This window comes from Cupressus sempervirens, chromosome 2 (genome assembly GCF_028749045.1).
Source record: "Cupressus sempervirens isolate cs-2001-9-10 chromosome 2, ASM2874904v1, whole genome shotgun sequence".
In the NCBI taxonomy this organism is placed as follows: domain Eukaryota; kingdom Viridiplantae; phylum Streptophyta; class Pinopsida; order Cupressales; family Cupressaceae; genus Cupressus; species Cupressus sempervirens.
In genome coordinates, this window is record NC_143119.1 from 705,701,470 (window position 1) to 705,722,540 (window position 21,071).

The 21,071-nt window shown below is 34.2% G+C and overlaps 1 protein-coding gene across 5 annotated transcripts in view; it reads left to right on the forward strand.

Moving 5' to 3' along the window:
* Window positions 1-706: 706 nt before the first annotated feature.
* LOC149575327 (scramblase-like protein) overlaps window positions 707-21,071 on the forward strand; it is a 122,337-nt gene continuing 101,972 nt past the window's right edge. For 3 of the 5 annotated variants that reach the window (XM_089815099.1, XM_089815100.1, XM_089815101.1), the window contains exons 1-2: window positions 1,054-1,225; window positions 18,229-18,868. In XM_089815099.1, the coding sequence (XP_089671225.1) occupies window positions 1,146-1,225; window positions 18,229-18,868 (720 nt within the window). In that variant the 5' untranslated portion in view covers window positions 1,054-1,145. Of the gene's footprint in view, window positions 932-1,053; window positions 1,226-18,228; window positions 18,869-21,071 lie in introns of those variants that run through there. The other 2 variants (XM_089815102.1, XM_089815103.1) reach the window with 2 other exon arrangements.

Here is a 21,071-nt window from a genome sequence, read left to right on the forward strand (position 1 = left end):
TGAGAGCTTGATTATCTTTCTAATTTAGAGGTGTTGTTTTAGTCATCTATAGATACATGCAAAAATTGACCAAAATTTCTATAATTGAAATTCTATTAGTAAGATAGTTTTAATTTATATTTAAACAAACAAATAAAATTATTATATATTATCTATCTACCAACTACACATAAAATTATATAATTGCAATGTGACAAAGGATGCATAGTTTATTTGAAGCTATAATATGTTGAGACTTTTATCTTCACACATCATCATTTGATAAATGGTCTACGATTACTTTTATGAATTATGCAAATACATGCAAAAATTAACTAAAATTTCTACACTTGAAATTTTATAAGATACAATTACTAATTCTAATTTATATTTTAACAAACACGTATAATTGTTATATATTATCTATCTATCAACTACACAAAAACTTATATAATTGCAATACTACAAATATTATATATTATCTATCTATCAACTACACAAAAACTTATATAATTGCAATACAACAAATATTATATATTATCTATCTATCAACTACACAAAAACTTATATAATTGCAATACTACAAAGGTGACTATTACTGATTTTATTCATAATTATGATGTTGACTTTAAGATTTAGACAATTTCTACTTTATGTAGTATTTTGATAAAAAAAAAAAAATGGTAGTTATTATTATTATAAGAATTAATTACACATTTGCAAGCCTCCCCTCCTCTTTTACAACTATAAAATCGATTTTCTTGCAGAGATTAAAAATTCTTACAATCATTTTAAAATAATCAAATCGAAGGGTAGCCGTCAATCTCTGGCACGTATTAAATCGAGGGGAGATTTAAAAGGAGGCTGAACAATCGCGCCCTTTTGCTTACTCAGTGCACCTGCATTTCCTTCTCATTATCCTCCTCTTTGAACTTTCGCCCATTTACAGCAGGTCAGTATGCACTCTGATTCTTTAAAATTCTTTTTTGTCCTCCAGAATATGAAAAAGGAACTATCAGTAGTCCTTTTATCTTCTATGTTTTTGCTATTTAATTGTATCTGCGAGATCGGTAGATGGAGACTGGAGAGCATGGAATTCACGTGGGTGCACATTTTGACATTTGATTGTCTCGTTTACGGGCTTCAACATGTATTGATTACTGAGAATGCCAAGATGTAATATAATAGCGAGGATTTCATGTTTTAGCAAAGGGTTTAAAGCGAGGACTAAAACCAACAATTGCAGGTATTTGAATAAACCACGACGTAGCACAATAAGAAAAAAACAAATCTGCAACAGGAAAACCCTCTGTAATCGATCTTGTCTTTTGTGGGCTTTAATTTGTTGTCTTAGCGTTTCCTAAAAGTTGCAGCAATTTCTTGTGTTCGTAAGCTTTGATAAGTCTATACCATCAATGTGTGATTTATTTCACCAGTAATCTTTTATATGTTCGAACAATTTAGTGCGCCTTGATTCTATTAATGTCCTGTTTTATGGTATGTAAGTTCGCACGTTAGTCAAATTCAAGGTTTCTTTCTTCCCCATGGGCAATCGAGATTCCTATATTATGTATTGTTGCCAATCATTCAGGCTGAGGAAATGGGTTCTTACATGTTTACAGCATGATATCACGAAGAATGAGATTTTGGTTGGCACGACTACTATTTTATTTAGCGGTAACTATTGATTTAACATAAGCAGGACAAGGCTTGAGAGACAACTCAATATGTCGCTGCAGTTGAATAGAAAGAGTAGATAATGAGAATAGTGTAGAATGTTTTTTGAAAGAGACCAGATTGGAAGACTAATGCAATTGCTGCCAATTATCTAATTTCATATAAAATAATTGTGATGTTATCACATTTTATATCACTAGCTTTGACGTAGCGTACTCTAATTCAATCACACAGACGCATCAAGAAACTTTCTATTTTCTGAACTCACCAGAATTTGGTACGGAAGCCCTTCCAAATAGTTTAAATGCTTGCTCTTTTCCTTCAGTGCAAATTATGCATTGAGTTGTACAGGCTCTCGGCAATACTTGACCTTAGACTCTTTAGAGATTCAACTAGAAGGTTATGGGGGAGGGCATCCTTTTATTCATTCGTGACCAAAAGACCCGCAGATTGTGTCTTCTGTAAGGTAGTTCAAATGATGATCATCAAGGGAGTGTATTAAGTAATGTAATGTTTCTTTAATGGCTATCTTAGTTGCTATAGTAAGTTTCTATTTTCTATTTTTGTTCACAAGTGTTTTGTTTAGAAGCATCTTCATGTAATGATAATCTAAATAGAGCCTTTCATCTGTATTATATATATCAATTTATAATAACAGATTGAACCGAATTAATTTGCATCCTCAGAAACACTGATTACAGTTTGCTGTCCATTTTAATCCTTGTACATCAATAACAGATTTCATCTCTACTTGTCTGCCCATTCACACCTTCACAAAACCTCATACACAATCATATATCACTCCTTAGTTCATCTCCGAAGGATATATATCTTCATATATCCAGTGCAACACAAATGACATCCATGAAGTCAATCTAGTAAGATGTATTGTGCAACACAAAAACTGTCAACCGCAAATTCAATCTCTAAAGCATGCAAAGGGAAATAAAATGTGAGGCATCACACCATGTTGACATGCCTTCCTAACAATCCCATATTATCTTCATTATCACTGCATGCTACCACATGAATGTAAACATCTTGCGTTGGCCTTCAAAGAATAAAACTATTGATGTGCGTAGGCCATACAAACATAAAAGGTGGTGCAAACCTTTTCAATTGCCGCGGATGTGAAACATATCATCCCAAGACATTAACAAGACAATATTAAGCAACTGCAACTCTAAAAGCATTCCTGCAAACATATATTCTGTCACTATCACGCTGAAATTTAGAACACTATACCTTTTTCTACAGACTGAACTAGAACGCAAAACTTGAGATTTGTCAACCTCTAACATCTACCAACAACATATCCCAATTAGAAGAAATAGATCAATGCACCATGATGCAGACCAAGAAGCAAATTGTAGTTTAACACACTGTTCATTACTACAGTCATCTTCATGAGAAGACACCTAGAACCTTCTCTAAAACTCTGGATAAGGCTTGAGAACCAAATACACCTTCAAATAACTCCATTTTCCCCTAGTTCATGCCACAAAACATATTTACGCTACTATCACTGCACTACTCCAACATATTGCAAAACACAGCTTCCAGACATAGTAGATAACAAGTTTGACATCAATGACAACCAAATATGCATATTTTGTAATGTCACCTCCTTAGGCAGGTCGGTAGTTGGGTGGCTTATTATTTGGTTCTTGTAGGCTGGAAAATTGTGTAGGAGACCCACTGAGGAGCTTATGGAGATACATCTGGGTTTTGTGAGCTAGTTTGACCAATTTGGTACAGTCTCCCAGATTTTAGGAGGAATCCGTATTTTTTTATAATGGACAAGGAGTTGATCGAGATGCATTAGGAGACTTCTGAGATCAACCAGGGGACTTCTGGCATAGTTCCTATTTTTTAGCAGAGTTCATAAATTTTAGGAAGACTGTTAGTTAGCTGGCAGTGGTCAAACAACATTAGTGGATGTGTCATTAGTCAAAACTCAGATTGGAGTTGAGATGCGCAAGCTATGAATAATTTGGAAATTATCTAATTATTCCCTAAGTCAGACTTAATAAAATAATATTAAAACTGATTGTTATAATTGCTTTATAATATAACAATAAATTATAATAATATGTTGGCTTGACCAATCCTCTAGGCTTGTGGTTTCATGTTATAACTTAAGAGGAGGAATTTGTTGGGCAATGATAAATAACCCCTTATGAGGTTCAATTTTCCTAGGATGAAATAATTTTAATAAACTTAAATAAGTTTGCAAAAGTTAAAATGGACAGAAGCCCTAAAAGAAGTTTGAATGGGCCTTGGATGGAAAGAAAGTTAAAAGGAGAATTGGGGGTTGAGAGTTCATTCATTCCAGGGATTTTCTACTCGTAGATTTTGGCGATGAAGCTCTGACCTTGAGTTTCTTCAGCCATCTGATCTTCAAGAATGTAGCCTCTTAGAGAAATTAGGTAGTGGATGAAATACCACTCCCTGTGGATTGAATTACAACATATATTGTACAATGATTTCAGCTTGAAATTGCAATTCTCATCTTCTAACAAATTAGAAAAAAACAATCAAAACAGAAACTCTGCAAAAAATTGACTTAGCAAATACCATATTTGGGGGTGTACATTACAATGTTATTAGAGCTTAGACAAATCCTGCCATACTGTGAACAACATACAATATTTTGATGAGTGATCAACATTTTCTAACTTATACCAGGAGAGGAACTCTCAGGACAAACTTTAGAGTCAATGGCACTCTTACAGATACCATGGCTAAGAAGAAGGATAACCGTAAGCCCTAAATCCTAAGTCACAAGAAACACCGAATTTCACCCATGAAGTTCAAATTTCCGCGAATTTTTACTCTTTCCAAACTTCATCCGAATTTTATAATATTTAATATAATATTGTTATTTATAATTATAGTATTTTATACTAAAATAATATTGAGTTATATATTTAATTATTTGGCAATGTCAAACTATTTTGACAACTTTGTGGATATATTACTTATATTTACAAATAAATAAGTTTATATAAGTTAAATTTAATATCGATTTTTTGTTGAACTTTTACCCTTGCTGAATTTCATTTGAATTATATGATTGACGAACTCAAATTCGAATTTGAACCTTGTGACTTAGCCTAAATCTATAACTAAGATGAAGTTTGATACCATGATGGATGTGATGTTTCAGTTATTGGGACAAATGGCTAAGTGAAATCAGACACAAGATGATTAGCCTTAGCATACCACCCATACAGGAGAGACTAAAAGGCCACAGGGTGAGCGGACTATAACCTCCAATTCAGTTTCAGTACCTTCACGACTGGATTTCACTCCACTAGAGGAGTCACCTACTCCACAAGGTCAAAGGGATAAGCTACAAATATCAATGGTAGAGGAGATCAACATCATTGCACAAATTATATGACCCACCACTTGGGGTCAGGAAGCTATTGAGACTTGATCAGTTCATTGGACAAAAGAGACTCATATTAGGTTCAACAAGCATAGTAGATCACAAGGCTCCATAGGGGATCATGGATTTTTAGCAGGGTGTAGGGGAGTTGACCTTGCCACAATTTGATGGAGGAGATTGATGTTCATCTTGTGCTAGGGCACAAATGTTGGATATTCACCTTTCTTTGAAGCCTATGTTAGAGGAGTAGGAGATTAGGTTCGCCACTTTACACTTAGATAGCATGGGACATGAGCGGTGATACTACAGATTGATCATTTTGGGACATTGCTACATTATCTCCTATCATGAGTTCAGTTATAGACTTATCGAGTGCTTTGATTGTAAGGAGCCAATGACGTATCTCAGGGAGATTGCACAACTTAAGCAATATGGGTCTTTAGAGCTATACATATCTAAGTTCTAGAGGATATTAGTAAAAAATATCTCTTAGAGGAGGGTGACAATTCTTTTGGTTGAGGGGCTTTGAAATCCTTTGTGTATTTGGGTTAGAACATTTAACCCACCCACATTACAACTTTCCATGAAGAAGGCTAGGAATATGGAGCATGTTGATTCAAGGAACAAGTGTTCTTCCAAGCACTTCCTAAGCAACAAGGGTAGGAAACCATTTCATAAACCTCCTAAATAGTAAAAAAAACCCATCTCCAGAAAGCAATGATGAGTCCATAAACAATGTAATGTTCTCATTATAAGGGTTAGTTTGGGACAACTAATACCTGCAAAATAATGGTTAGATTCACAACAATAACAAAACTAACTATGTTATTCTACCCTCTCATTTAACCCCAATCTTAAGGATGTCTCTAGATCGGGCTTCCTAGCTCATAGCTACCTTGTTGTCTAACCAAGAGCGCATCCCTTAATATTCTTCTTGGACGAGACTTCCTCTATCCAAGGCCATCACATATGCATATGTTGACATCATCAGAATATTCTAGCACATGGAGATTGTCTATTAATCCTAGTCATGGTGGTTAGATGGAGACCTTAACGTCTCACATACCCCATGATAGAGATTAATCTATTATCCATTTCTTAACTAGCCATTCATATAGGGTTACTCATCTTTCACACTGACATGATAGCCTTTTATACAAGAGTTTCACTTCCTCCACTGGTATTATGAGATTCCATCTTAGTCATTCATATAAGGAAAACCTCAAACTCTACATTGGCACACATTTATTAACATAGAGATGAACGTGATCCTTTACCTGACGCAATACAAGTTTAATTAGATCCATAAAAATTATATTACTATCTTGTAGATCATCAATTAATCCTTTACTTCTAATAATATGTTGAAATAAAATATCATTTGAATGAATACATTTCATATAAAATTATATATAAAAATACAAATACTATATTAGTCCTTCATTTAAAATAAAATACTTTAAAAATATACTTTAAATGAAAATAACATATCCTATTTAATTATAAAATTAGTTCATAACTTCATACCTCTTTATTTACGTGTGCTCCCATCTTATCCTTTCAAAGCAAAATAATGCAATTTCTAAGTTGTTCATTACTCTATTTTATTCATTCTCAATATTTATTAGATTAATTAAATTTCCTACTTTTGCATATATAGAGGTAAAAATAGATATGAAATCAGCCTTATTTCTTTCCTTTTTAGAGGATCGAGGTCTCTTCCTTTCCAAGGTTTCTCCTTCCCTTGTAATTTTTTTGGGTTCTTTTTTCATCCCTGGTTGCTTTGTGTTCTTCCTTCCCTAATATATTCACTGCATCATGTTATATTTCTTTGGTGGTCACTATATATTTTTTGATTCCTTATGTATTTATTAAATGTTGATTCGCCATGTTCAGCTTGGGTGACGCGGTTATATACTGCCCGCACACACCTTTTGAAGGGTCACAACTTCTTTTAAATGGGGGTGTGAGAAAGTTAGATATTAGGAATAGACTCCATGTTATTTTAGAGATTAAGTATTCATTTAGATAATGTGTAGAAAATTATTATTATTAGTTATTTAGGGATTATTTATTATTTGTCAATTCATATCAATCATGCAATTTCATTTATTTATTTATATTGGGATAATATTTTGATATTACTTAATATTGTTTATTTGATCTAATTTATCTTTTATTATTTATATATTGATAATAATTTAGTATTCAATTTATATATCTAATATATTTATTTAATTTATTTAATAACTAATTAGTTATTCCATTCATTATTCTTTAGACGAATTGCAATTTGGGATGTCATCTATGGTTTGATATCCAATTTTATTATTAGAGGGTATATTACAATCCCATGCTCCCAAAATTGCTTGTCCTCACGCAATAATGATTTTCATTTGATTTGTTAGATCCCAACAAATCCTTAGTTCTTGTTCCATCTCCAAGATTGAGTTAAATAATACCAACAAGAATTTGGAGGATGCAATTAAGTGTACTTATATTGGATGCTATGAGTGATTTCACTTTCATTATTCATGTGCTAATCTGGTTGGTGAACGTAAGATGTATTCTCATATAATGATTTATTTGAATGCAATATTGTTGCAATTGGTAATTTATCCAATGTGATATATTTGATGAATGAATTGGTGATGTTCATTAAACGTTCTTCCTTTTTAGAACTTATCTAGACATTTGAATATTATCAAACTTATTTATATAATTATTTCTCTCAAATAGACAAATTGATCAAATCATCTTTACCCTACAGGATGGCAAGATCATAGCTTTGATACCATTGTAATGTCTCCACTATTAGGGTTAGTTTGGGACAAGTAATACCTGCAAAATAATGGTTAGAATCACAACTGTAACAAAACTAACTATATTATTTTACCCTCTCATTTAACGCCAATCTTAAGAACATCTCTAGATCGGGCTTCCTAGCTCATAACTACCTCGCCGTCTTCTCGGGAGCACACCCCTTAAGATTCTTTTTGGACAAATAATCCTCTATCCAAGGCCAATCACATATGCATATGTTGACATCATTAGAATATTCTAGCACACAGAGATTGTCTATTAATCCTAGTCATGGTGGTCAGATGGAGACCTTAACGTCTCATATACCCCATGATAGAGATTCCCTTAATCAACATGGTGTCAGTTCAAAGGACTGACACAATATTATCCAATTTGTAACTAGCCATTCGTACAGGGTTACTCATCTCTTGCATTGACAGGATAGCCATTTATATGAGGATCTCACTTCCTGCACTGGTATTATGAGATTCCATCTTAGTCATTCATATAAAGACAACCTCAAACTCTACAGTGGCACGTAACCATTTATACAGAGATGAACGCGATCCTTAACATGACATAATGCAAGTTTAATTAGATCCATAAAAATTATATTACTATCATGTAAATCATCAATTAATTCTATACTTCTAATAATATATTGAAATAAAATATCACTTGAATGAATACATTTTTATTCCATTTCAAATAAAATTATATATAAAAATACAAATACTAGATTAGTCCTTTGTTTTAAAATAAAATACTTTAAATATATATTTCAAATGAAAATAAAATATCCTATTTAATTACAAAATAAGTTTGTAACTTCACACCTCTTTATTTCCATGTGCCCCATCTTATCCTTTCAAAGGAAAAATAATGCAATTTCTAAGTTCTTCATTACTTTACTTTATTCATTCTCAATATTTATTAGATTAATTATATTTCCCACTTTTGCACATATAGATATGAAATCAGCCTTATTTCTCTCCTTTTTAGAGGATCGAGGTCTCTTCCTTTCCAAGGTATTCTCCTTGTAATTTTTTTTGGTTTCTCTTTTGATCCCTGTTTGCTTTGTGTTCTTCCTTCCCTAATATATTTACCGTGTCATGTTATATTTCTTCCTTGGTGTTTATATATTTTTCGGTTCCTTATGTATTTATGAATGAATGAATGAAAGATTTTAATAATGTCCACAAGCCCAAAGCAGCCTATGGGACCACCTAGAAAAACACGCCTCCCGAAAAGGGCAAGAGGACACTAAGCCTTTTGAAATCACTTCTTTAGGTCCGTTCTTCTACAATGAATGTCATTAAGTTTGCTGTCCTGTCTAGCTGTGTTTCCTCAAAAATAGAATTTAAATTGTCGGTTGCAAGGATATCCTCGTTGCTGGAGTGGATGTTAAAATACGCTAGGCATTCTATGATAAACTGTCGCTCTGTCTCCACCACTCCCATGTTGCAAAATAAACATATTCTTTCCTCCCATTCTTCCTTTGGTAGCGTACATCTACCTGTTTCACACATCAAGTGATGAGAGCCTGCTCTAAGTTGCGCTATGAGTATTTTTGCTTTCTAATTGATATTTGCTCCTATGAATGCTTTCTCCTTGTGTTCCCTCATTGGGTTAAATTCTTTGATATAATAATCTTTTTTGTGCCCTTTTTGTTTTGACCATACGAGACTCTTGAACTTTCCATTCACATACTTTTTTATTTCCTCATTGTTATCTGGGCATTCTTGCCTACTAATATTCCACTTTTCCATCCATTTGACATTTTGTTTCATCCACGTGTTTATTCTTCTGTCAAGTCTTTCTTGTGTGATCAACTTAGGCCATCATTGATTCTCCATTCTTTGAGTTTTCTTTAAATAACATAATAACCAAACCATGGCAGCTGCTTCTAAAGGAAAAGTGCCCATTTCCATCAATAAGATCTAAGGAACTGTGGTTTTAATCTTGATATTGCAGATGATTAAATACTTTTGGATTCTTTTATTTGTCTCCATTTCCGATCTGACATATTGCTTCCCCAAATCTCACATCCATATAGGATCACCGGGGTAACCAATAAACTGAAGAGTATCTTTTTGGTGTTCCGATCCCATAATTTTGCATTCCTACATCTATTCTGTAAAGAATATAGTGCTTTCCATCCCCTCTGAATTCTTTTTGCTCTACAAGTTTCCTAGTTGAGTTTGTTATGGAAATCGATTCCAAGATACTTGTACTCCTCCACAGTCTCCAATTGGCTACTGTGAAAAAGGAAATTGTTTTGTTGCTTTTGATGTCTTTTCAAAGAAAAAATCATCACTTTGGTTTTGCTAGTGTTCATTTGCATCCCAGCCGATTGACAAAAGGTATTAAGCATTCAAGTGTTCCTTCAAAACCCTCAGTAGTTTAGCAATTAAAATGAGGTCATTTGCATATAGGAGTAACTTTATCACATAATTAGCTAGTTGAATCCCATCCCCATTGTTCTTGTCTAAACATTCTTCTAACTTGTCAATGTATAACCCAAACAAGAATGGGGAGAGGGGGCATCCCTATTTGATACCTATATTGTTGCCAAACCACTTTGATGTCCCATCCATAGTTCTGATTTTAGCCATGACTTGATCATAAAGTCTATGTGTTGCAGCTCTAACTTCAATAGGAATTTTCAGTTCTTCCTTTCTGAGCCAGAGTTTCTCATGTGGCACTGTATTGAAGGCCTTTTAAAAATCAACAAAGCAGCAAAAAAGCCTCAGCACCATTTGTATTCCATATTTTTTCAACCAAGAATCGAGTGTAACCCCACGATCATCACTGGAATGCTTTGGTCTGAAACCAGCCTGTCCTTTAGTCCCTTTACCTTCCAATTAAGCCCAATTGCTGATTTTGTGTTCGACCATGCTACCAAATAGCCTCCCTAGGAGTGGATTCATCATAACAGTGTGATAGTTTGATATATCATTGATGTCCCTGCTTTTGTGAAAGGGAATCACTATGCTAGTAGACCAATTTTCAGGAAACCCTTCCTTATTTACATTATTAAAGATGCGATATATATGTGGTGTGAAGATTTCACTGCCCCATTTTAGATGCTCAGCCTGCGGCCCATCAACATCTTGAGCCTTTCCCTTGGCTAATATCTTTATGCCTTGTGAGATGTCTTCAATTGCAAAAATTTCATTTGTGTTCTTGATTACTGAAGGTCTATGTTTATCCTTCTCCTGCTCATATAATCTCCTTGCATATTCAAGCCATTGAGATCCTGTGAGATTGTTCTCAATTTGTTTTCTCTTTTGTTGCAACTCTTTCCAGAATTTCTTGGGATTTTGTTTACCTAGAGTAATCAGTTCCATTCTTCTCATTCTAACATACAAATCTTTTTAACTTTTTAGAAGCTTCTCATACTCTTTTTTGGTTTCTTCACTTTTCCACATATTTCTCTTTGCTAACTTGCAGTCCTCATCAAACCAAGGATTTGCCAGAAAAGAATTCTTTGTCTCCCTTTTGGGTTTAGCTCTTTTACACTTCGCTAGAGCCTTGTGAATTATGGGAATTAAGGTATCTTTGTTTACTTTTTGTTGTTCATGTGCTCAGATGTTCTTTCTAGACTCCCAATCAGCCTTTTTAAGAGCCTGATTAATTTTTTTCTGATTTTCCTTATTAAATGTTGATTCCCCATGTTCAGCTTCGGTGGCGTGGTTATATACCACTTGCACACTCCTTTTGAAGGGCCACAACTTCTTTTAAGTGGGGGTGTGAGAGAGTTAGATATTAGGAATAAACGACACGTTATTGTAGAGATTAAGTATTCATTTAGATATTGTGTAGAAAATTATTATTATTAGTTATTTAGGGATTATTTATTATTTGTCAATTCATATAAATCATGCAATTTCATTTATTTATTTATATTGGGATAATCTTTTGATATTACTTTATATTGTTTATTTGATCTAATTTATCTTTTATTATTATATTAATTATAAATTATTATTCAATTTAAATGTCTAATATATTTATTTATTTATTTAATAATTAATTAGTTATTCCATTCATTATTTTTTTGACGAATTACAATTTGGGATGTCATCTATTGTCCGATTTTATTATTAGAGGGTATATTACAAATGACCTAAGACACAAGATTTTATGCTTTAAATGCAAGGAACCATGAGACCCTGAGCATAAGCGCACTTCTAAGTGGAAGGAAAACAAGATGGAGTATCTTTTGGAATATGATACTAGTTCTGAAATTTCAAACGAACAGATCGAGCATTGTGACAATGAGGGAGAGAGTGCATTAGAATGGTTAGTTATGGAGCAGGAAGATGAGAAACCTATGGCACATCTTTGTAGCATGTAGAAAGAGGGATCATTTAGGATAAGAGGGGTCTTAGTAGGGCAGCGAGTGATTACCTTACTTGACACAAGTGACACACATGTTTTCATTGATGAGGGGTTCATGGCTAGCATGGAATTTGTATGGAGAAGTTTTTGGGATTCAGAGTGAGAGTAACAAATGGATTTATTCTCACATGTGCTAGGAGAATTCTTAGCCTCCCCATGAGGTTGAATGATTATGTGTTTCAGGTAGATTACTATGTTGATAGTTTGGGCAAGATGGATTTTATCCTAGGAATGACATGGCTTCATATGATTGAGGTGTTCAACCTCAATGTGCGTACTGTGGAGATGCGATTTGAGGTGAATGGGTGGAAGCATGTATTGAGAGGTATGACAAGTGGGAGCATCTGCACAATGTCCTCGAGGAGGATGGAGAGGTTGATTAGACATGAGTAGTTAGAGTGGGCAACAAAGTGTGTGTTGATGCCTACAACAATTTATCAAAAATATGAGATTATCCTTTGTAGATTCAAGAGATATTGACTAAATAAGGTAAGATGTTTAGTGACATTCAACCAAATAGACCACTAGATAGGGGCATTGAGCACATGATAGAATTAGAGGAGGGGGCAAACTCCATCATCATTACCCCATGTAGACACCCCAAGTGAGTCAAGGGCGAGATAGAGGATAAAATAAAGGAGTGTCTTGATATGGGGTATATTAGACATAGCAAGAGCTCATTGCATCCACAACTGTATTTGTTAAGAAAAAGGATGGGAGTCTTCGCACATGCATTCATTATCAAGCCCTAATAAAAAGACAATGAAGGACAAGTACCCCATACCCTGTATAGATGAGTTGATTGATTAGTTGTATAGGACATTTTACTTCTCCAAGATCGACTTCTGATTTGGTTACTACAAGATATGGATGAGAGAGGAGGATATGAATAATATGTTTCAACATTAGTTGCAAAGGTTTATTTTGATCTTCTTCGATGATGTTTTGGTATTCAGTCGGACTTGGGGCGACCACTTGAGACAGTTGGATGAGGTGTTAGACATTTTGGAGAGGGATTTCTTGTATACCAAGGAGCCCAAGTACGAGTTTAGGATGAAAAAACTTCTCTACTTGGGGCATATTACTAGTGTAGAGGGAGTCAAAGTTTATTCAGAGAAAATTTAGGCTATTGTTGATTTGCCTCCACCCAAGAATCTCACACAACTTAAGGGAACTTTTGGGTTGTTTTTATAGATGCTTTGCAAAGGGGTTTTCTCAGTGGGCAACACCTCTCAGGAATTTGACAAAGAAAGTGGCTTTCATTTGGGTCGAGGAGGTGCAATAATGTTTTGATCTGTTAAAGTAGTTGTTGAGCTTATTCCTAGTACTTGTTTACTAGATTTCACTAGGCCCTTTGAGTTACAATGTGATGCTTCAGGAGAGGGACTAGGTGTAGTATTGATGCAAGACAAACACCCCATAACATTCAAAAGTGAGACATTGAGGTGATCAGAGAAGAATTATAACATTATGATAAGGAAATGTTAGCCATCGTGCATGCGTTGTCTAAGTTCAGGTAGTACCTTGTGGGCAACAAATATGTAGTGAAAAATGATCATAACAACTTGAAACATTTCCTCACTCAACATGATCTCAACAATCATTAGCAAATATGGGCTAGTTAGCTATCATAGATATATATTTGTCATTTACAAGGGGCAAATCTTTTTAGTATTGTGATCGGAGATGAAGAGATAGATACTACATCCTTTTCATGATGCATCTACGGTCAGACATTTTGGATATGTTAAGACATATTGGCATATACAAGAGAGATTCACTTGGAAGGTGCTTAAGTTTGAGGTACTTAATATGTGCATCAGTGCCCTACCTACCAATAGAATAAATAGGACCACACTTTTCCCATAGGCTTATTGCAGCCCTTACCCATTTTGAGTAGGAAGTGGGAATGTATTTTAATGAACTTCATCACAAGCTTGCTCAAAGCCCATGGTTGAGATTGCATCTATGTAGCGGTGGATAGACTTAACTAATTTTCCCACTTTTTTTCGATCACCACTACATATACAGCAAAATAGGTGAGAATTTTCTTTTTGGGAGGTATTCCGACTCCATGGGTTGTCTAGGAGTGTAGTTAGTGACAGGGTCAACAAGTTTATGAGTCATTTTTGGCAGTAGTTGTTTAAGTTTGTTGCACTAAGCTCACTCTAAGCACTAACTACTACCCCCCGACAAATGGTTAGTTAAAGGTTGTTAATAAATGGGTGGAGGGATACCTTCAGAACTACATATTAGGGCGACAAAAGGCATGGGTTAGGTGGTTATATTTGAATGAGTATTGCTACAACATGACCTGTCACATGTTCATCTAGATCAACCTTTATGGCATTATATGATACGATGCACCTAGCTTTCTGGATTTTCTTTTTGGTGCTAGTAGAATGCCTAGTGCCAAGGACCTCTCGCAGGGCATCTAGGATATCATGATGGCCTTAAAGGAGAACATCCAAAAAGCTCAAAATCAATAAAAACAATATGCTGATCAGCATAGGGTTGAGCGTTCGTTTGAGGTTGGTGATATGATATATCTTATGTTGTAACCCCACAGACAATCCACTCTCAGAAAGAGTGGTGCTGAGAAACTTAAGCTGCATTCCTCTAGACCATTTAGAATCATTTGATGTATTGGTGTAGTGGCTTACTGGTTGGAGTTACCAGCTGGTAATCGGGTACATAATGTCTTCCATGTGTCTTGCCTTAAGAAGAAGATTGGACATTGTGTGATACCTTCTACAATGTTACCATACCTTGATGATGAGGGGGAACTAATTTTGGTCCTTGAGGGTATTGTTGATACCCAAGAGAAGAAACTAAGGAAGAGAGTTATCAGGGAATCTCTTGTTAAATGGGAGATTTTTTTGGTAGAGGAAGCTACATGGGAGAGTGAGCACATTTTGCAACACTCAAGATTGAGGTTGCTTGAGGACAAGCAATCTTGGGGAGTTGGGTTTTAATGTCCCCTCCTTAGACATGTCAATTGGCAGCTGGCTTGGCCTATTATTTGGTTCTTGTAGGTCATCAGACTGTGTAGGTGACCATTCAGGAGCTTATGCAGATATATTAGGGCTTTGTGAGCCAGTTTGACTAGTTTGGGACGGTCTTGTAGGTTTTAGGAGGAATCCTTTTTTTGGGATGGATTAGGAGACCTTCGGAATCAATGTGGAGACTGTTTGTTAGCTTGTAGTGGTCAGAGAACGTTAGTGGACATGTATCACAAGGGGAACCTCAGATTAGAGTCAAGTTGAGTGAGCTATGAATAAGTTAGGAAATTATTAAAATTAAATTAAAATTATTTCCTAAGATATTCTCAATAAAATAATAATAGAAGTGGTTATTATAATCACTTTATAATATAACAATAAATATAAAATTATAATAATATGTTCTCATGATTTCATGTTATAACTTGAAGAGGGGACATTTTGGGAAATGATAAGTAACCCCTTACGAGGTTCAATTTTCCTAGGAGGAAATAAATTTATTAAACTTAATCAAGTTTGCAAAAGTTAAAATTGAGGGAAACCCTGAAATAAGTTCAATTGGGGGTTGATAATTCATTCATTCCAGGTATTTTCTAGTTATGAATTTTGGCAATGGAGCTCTAGCTGTGAGTATCTTCAGCAATCTGCTCTTCAAGAATGTAGCCTGTTGGAGAAATTAGGCAGTGGACGAAACATGCTCCTTGTGGATTGAATTACAGCACGTACTAGTTCGGGGAAAGAGAAGGCATCAATTTCAGTGGAGAAATTATCATATTGGAGTTGTGGGGGCAGAATCCATATATAGTACAGAAGATCTGGGCTTGAAAGTGCAGTTCTCATTTATTTACACACCACAGCTTGGTTCTACAGCACTAAATTTACTCTTCCAGCACAGAGTTTGGATGTAAGTAGAAGCAGCAGATTTATCGATTGAAATCATCAGATCAGAGATGAAGTTAGTGATATCATTACATTCAGGAGCAGAGCTGAACCGTTGGTGAAGAAAACTACACAACCCTAGCCATGCAGCCAGTAGTTGCTTTAGAATATTCTACAGGTTTGGGACGACAGTCTACAGCAGGAGTTTTCAGCGTTATAATTGAAGTTTGATCAGTACCAGCAGTTAATTTCTGGTGAGGGGATCAATTGGGGTTTTCAAGACATAATTGCATCTAGTTATTGCTGTACAATAGGCCTGGAACTGTGCAGGATCTGGCATGCCAATATTCTCTATTCTTTTCAAGTAAATAAAGTTTGAAAATTCCTATGTATTGGCGTTAATTGCTTTAGTTAAAATTCCAGAATGTATTCTTTCTATTTGCATTGCAAAAAACATAAAAACACAAAAAATTAGAAAAAACAATCAAAACAAAAAAAATTGGAATCTCTGCAAAAATTAGATTAACAAATGCCATATCCAGGGGTGCACATCACATATTTGCAACACATGAGAAGATCAGTATGACAAGAACAAACTCTATTTCTATCAAGAGTGCAATGAGATGGATTTACAATGAGATTACTAAGGAGATCCCTTGGTTATGTAGGCCAAGGTGAGGCATAGGGTAGCATGAGATTCTGACAAGTGTCTTGATCTTATGCTATGGGACATAAATTATAACTTATCAACCACTTAAGGTGGAAAAATGATAAGCATCTACTAAAGGTTGAAGATTGAAATTCCACTTAAAATGAGAATGTTCCTATGTGATCCATAAGTAAACTTAAGTAACATGTGCATATAGGACCTTTGTGAAGAACTTAATAGGTACAACACCTTAATCACACCTACACAAGGATTTACATTTTACAGTCGAAGAATTGTTTAACTTGTTATTTCTTCCTCTTTACAGACTGTCAACTTAGTCACTAACATTTGTTCTATAATATAACTGACAAAATAATCAGGAAACTTTGTATGGGGATAGAAGTGGGACTTTCTGCTGAAGGAAAAGGTGGTGTTTGTAGCAAAACTTTTTGATAAAATTTCAATGTACAGGTTTGATTTTAATTTGACTCACAAATTGGGGTAGTTCCAACTTTTTGCACAAAAGCTGGATCTGGTTTGGTTGAGGATGGCAGACTGATCTACACAGACCTACTATTGTGATCTTTTAGCTTGCATCAACATGTATAAAAGCTTATCTAATTGTTAACCATTCATTCCATTCATCCTATGTGTACAAACAAATAACAAAAATAGAAAGAGCAACACACATAACATCAGGATTTTTATGTGGAAAATCCAATGTGGGAAAAACCACAGTGAGAATCACTATCACTATCTGAAGAACAGACTACAATGGTTTTGGCCAAAGGCCAAGGAGCTCATTGCTCTTGATTAGGATTTATAGAATAAGGCGTACAAATTTAGGGCAAGATCAAAGGACTTACAAATCAGTGAAGGTCAATTTCTTTAGGGTGAGGTACAATACAATTGATTTCAAGATATTATGCTGATTGAACTGAAATAGATGTGTATTCTCAGAAGTGTAGATTACAGTTTGATGTCCATTTTGCTGCTTATACATCAGTAACAGATTTCATACCTATTTGTCTACCCATTCCCACCTTCAGAAAGTCTCATACACAATCATATATCACTCTTTAGTTCATCTCCAAAGTATATCCACCTTTATATATCCACTGCAACACAATAATATCCATTAGGTCATTCTAATAAGATGTGTTTTCTATAAAGATGTACAGCACAATTCCTCATAGGGAATGTTTGGATGCATTAAGAAATGTAATTTATTTTCTTGCAATTGATATTGAAAATATGAGCATTCAATATAAAGCTTTTAATTCGGATGGTTTGGCCAGTTATGAATATTTTTATTATCTGGCAGGTGGTGTGCAACGAGATATTTTTGATAAATAGGACTTTGAGCAATCTTTGCAATTTATGTTTTTGCGTTTTGCATGTAGGACAATGCTTAATCAATTTTTCAAAATTTTACTGGGCAGGTTTAATTTAATTGCTCTCCACATGAATACACTTGGAAGGTGGTTCCATATCATTCAAAAAGTGAACAGGTATAATGAATTCAACAACCTTGAGCTAGCCAGAAGAGGAATGGCAGGACTCACCATGGTTTATTCTCTGCATAATTGCCAGCAGACAAGAAATTTTAGATTTCACAATGAAGGAGTTCTCCTGGATTGTGCTTCAGCTGGCAAGCTGCATGGTGATAAAAGAACTTTAAATGCCCAGGGGATTAAGTGTTTCTCAAAATTCATATTCAATGCTTCCCAATTGGAGAAGTCTCTTGTAATGTCCAAATCTGTCACATCATGTCATGGATCAACAATGCATCCATTCAAACAGACTTTAAGGCAAAGCCATAATTTAAGCAGAGAGTGGTTGGCACAGTTATGGCTTGAGGAGAAGAAAAGGAAAAAATTGAAACGCAAAAGACATAATAAACTCTGTGAAAGTGCAAGTTCAGTTGATTCACCGAATTATACTTTATTCAATTCTTCTGGGATTCAGTCTGATGTGCCTCCAGCTTCAGTTCATCCTGGGGGTTTAGCGGGTCCACCTGTTCAACAACCATCTCCAAGCCAGTTTCTTGTAGGAATTCTAAAGCCAACTTGCCCAGAAGAAGTAAGATATTCTGAACATGTGATGCATTTTTTTAAAACAATAGTTCGTCCTAGAAATTGTACATACAAGTCTGTTTGTTCTTTTCACCCTACTTGAATTTTTAAGGGCAACACCTTCTTTTTGTTCTGGAATCTGATGTATTTAACTGTAAATATTAATAATTAAAATGCTATAAACTGCAAATTTTACAATTTATTGTGCAGATCGAATCATTGACATTATTTCAGGTTAAGTTTGATGACTAAGGACTTATTAAAAATTTGGGTTCTGTTCTGTGAATCTTATTTTATTTTGGTCTTCTTATACATGTTCTTTGACAGAGATGTGAATATCAATAAAAAAAAAGCACACTGGTTAACTAAGAGGACATTTTGCTCTAGTTTGTCCCACTTTGCTGGGATTTTTCTCTTTAATAAGAATGGCTTATATATAGAAACTAGGATGCCGGTTTCGGTTTGGGTTCGAAGAACCGGTTAGCTGGTATGACAAAATTTAGAAAATTGGTTTGGGTTTGTTAGTACAAAAACATGTAAAAATTATATATATTTATAAGATTGGAATGTCGCACAACTCTATAAATTTTTTAAAAATTTATATGAGATTAGATAGGTTTGAATACAAAATTGTATAATTATTAATCTTCTTTAACTAGGACTAGCAGTTTCAGATCTGAGTATGAAGGTTTGAGTTAATCTTTAACTTTACTTTATATTCATTATTTAGAAATACTAAATATTAAATTCTGATTATTACTTGTAATGGTTGATCTGCTCTTAGAATAGAGTCTTTAACTAGGACTAGCAGTTTCAGATCTGAGTATGAAGGTTTGAGTTAATCTTTAACTTTACTTTATATTCATTATTTAGAAATACTAAATATTAAATTCTGATTATTACTTGTAATGGTTGATCTGCTCTTAGAATAGAGTGCGCGCGCGCACACACACACACACACATATATATTATACGCACACACATTTATGAAGCCTAAAAGCATGAGTTAAGATTGGAATGTCACACAGTTTCATAAAAACATTTTAAATTTATATTAGATTAGATAGGTTTGAATACAAAATTGTATAATTATTAATTATTAATATTCTTTAACTAGGAATAGCAGTTTCAGATCTGAGTATGAAGATTTGAATTAATCACCAACTTTACTGTATATTCATTATTTAGAAATACTGAATATTAAATTCTGATTATTACTTGTAATGGTTGATCTGCTCTTAGAATAGAGTATTGATAGATTTCCATATCTATTTGGCAGATTGATTAAGTCAGATATATATCTCTATGAGCTGACATGTCCATGAATGGACAAGTCTCTACATGGTGGAGACATGTCCATTCAGGATAAGTCTCTTAAATTGCACCAGTTCAGATCTATTAAACATACCAAATCACTAATCAAGGTTTAAATAACAATTTTCCTTAACAATAATCACTCTTATGAGATCGCTGATCAGGGGGAGTATAATCAGTCTTAACAGCATTCAATTCTTGCATCTCATTAATACAAAGAACATCAAATGATTATTTTGACAAATTACTAATTAGTAATCTGCCAGAACAGATTTAATAATATACTTGAGATTTAATAGTATGCAAATAATTCAGATTATCATTTGAATATCTGACCATAACTATCATATGTTAACACTCCCTCTTAGCTAGGAAATATAAGGATCTAACTAAGTATATGTAAATCACAACAGGCTCATATATTGTGAAAAGAGATATCACCTAACTTGTGATACTTGAGGATATAATATGCTCAATAATATCAAGTCACATGACATTCTTCATATATATATATATATTCATGTTATGATATATGCACTGACATCACATCTCTTGATGCATACCACAACGAATCTTGGGATATCCATGGATATCACGTAACATAATATACACCATGATTATCTCATAAAAACATAATGATCTGCAACTGATATCAAGTCTCATGATATCTATCAAAATGTCCAAGAGATACTATAATGACATGTACATGAATATCAAGTCATATGATATTCATCATGATAGAGAACTAATAATTGTAAAGTTGTCACCTTACAATGTTAGATACAAGTGTATATTATTAAAAAAGATCATCGCCTTTCAATAATGTACATAGGGAGGCCCATAAAGTCATAGAGTCACACGTATGAGAAAAAAGAGTTTACACATTAAACATCTTT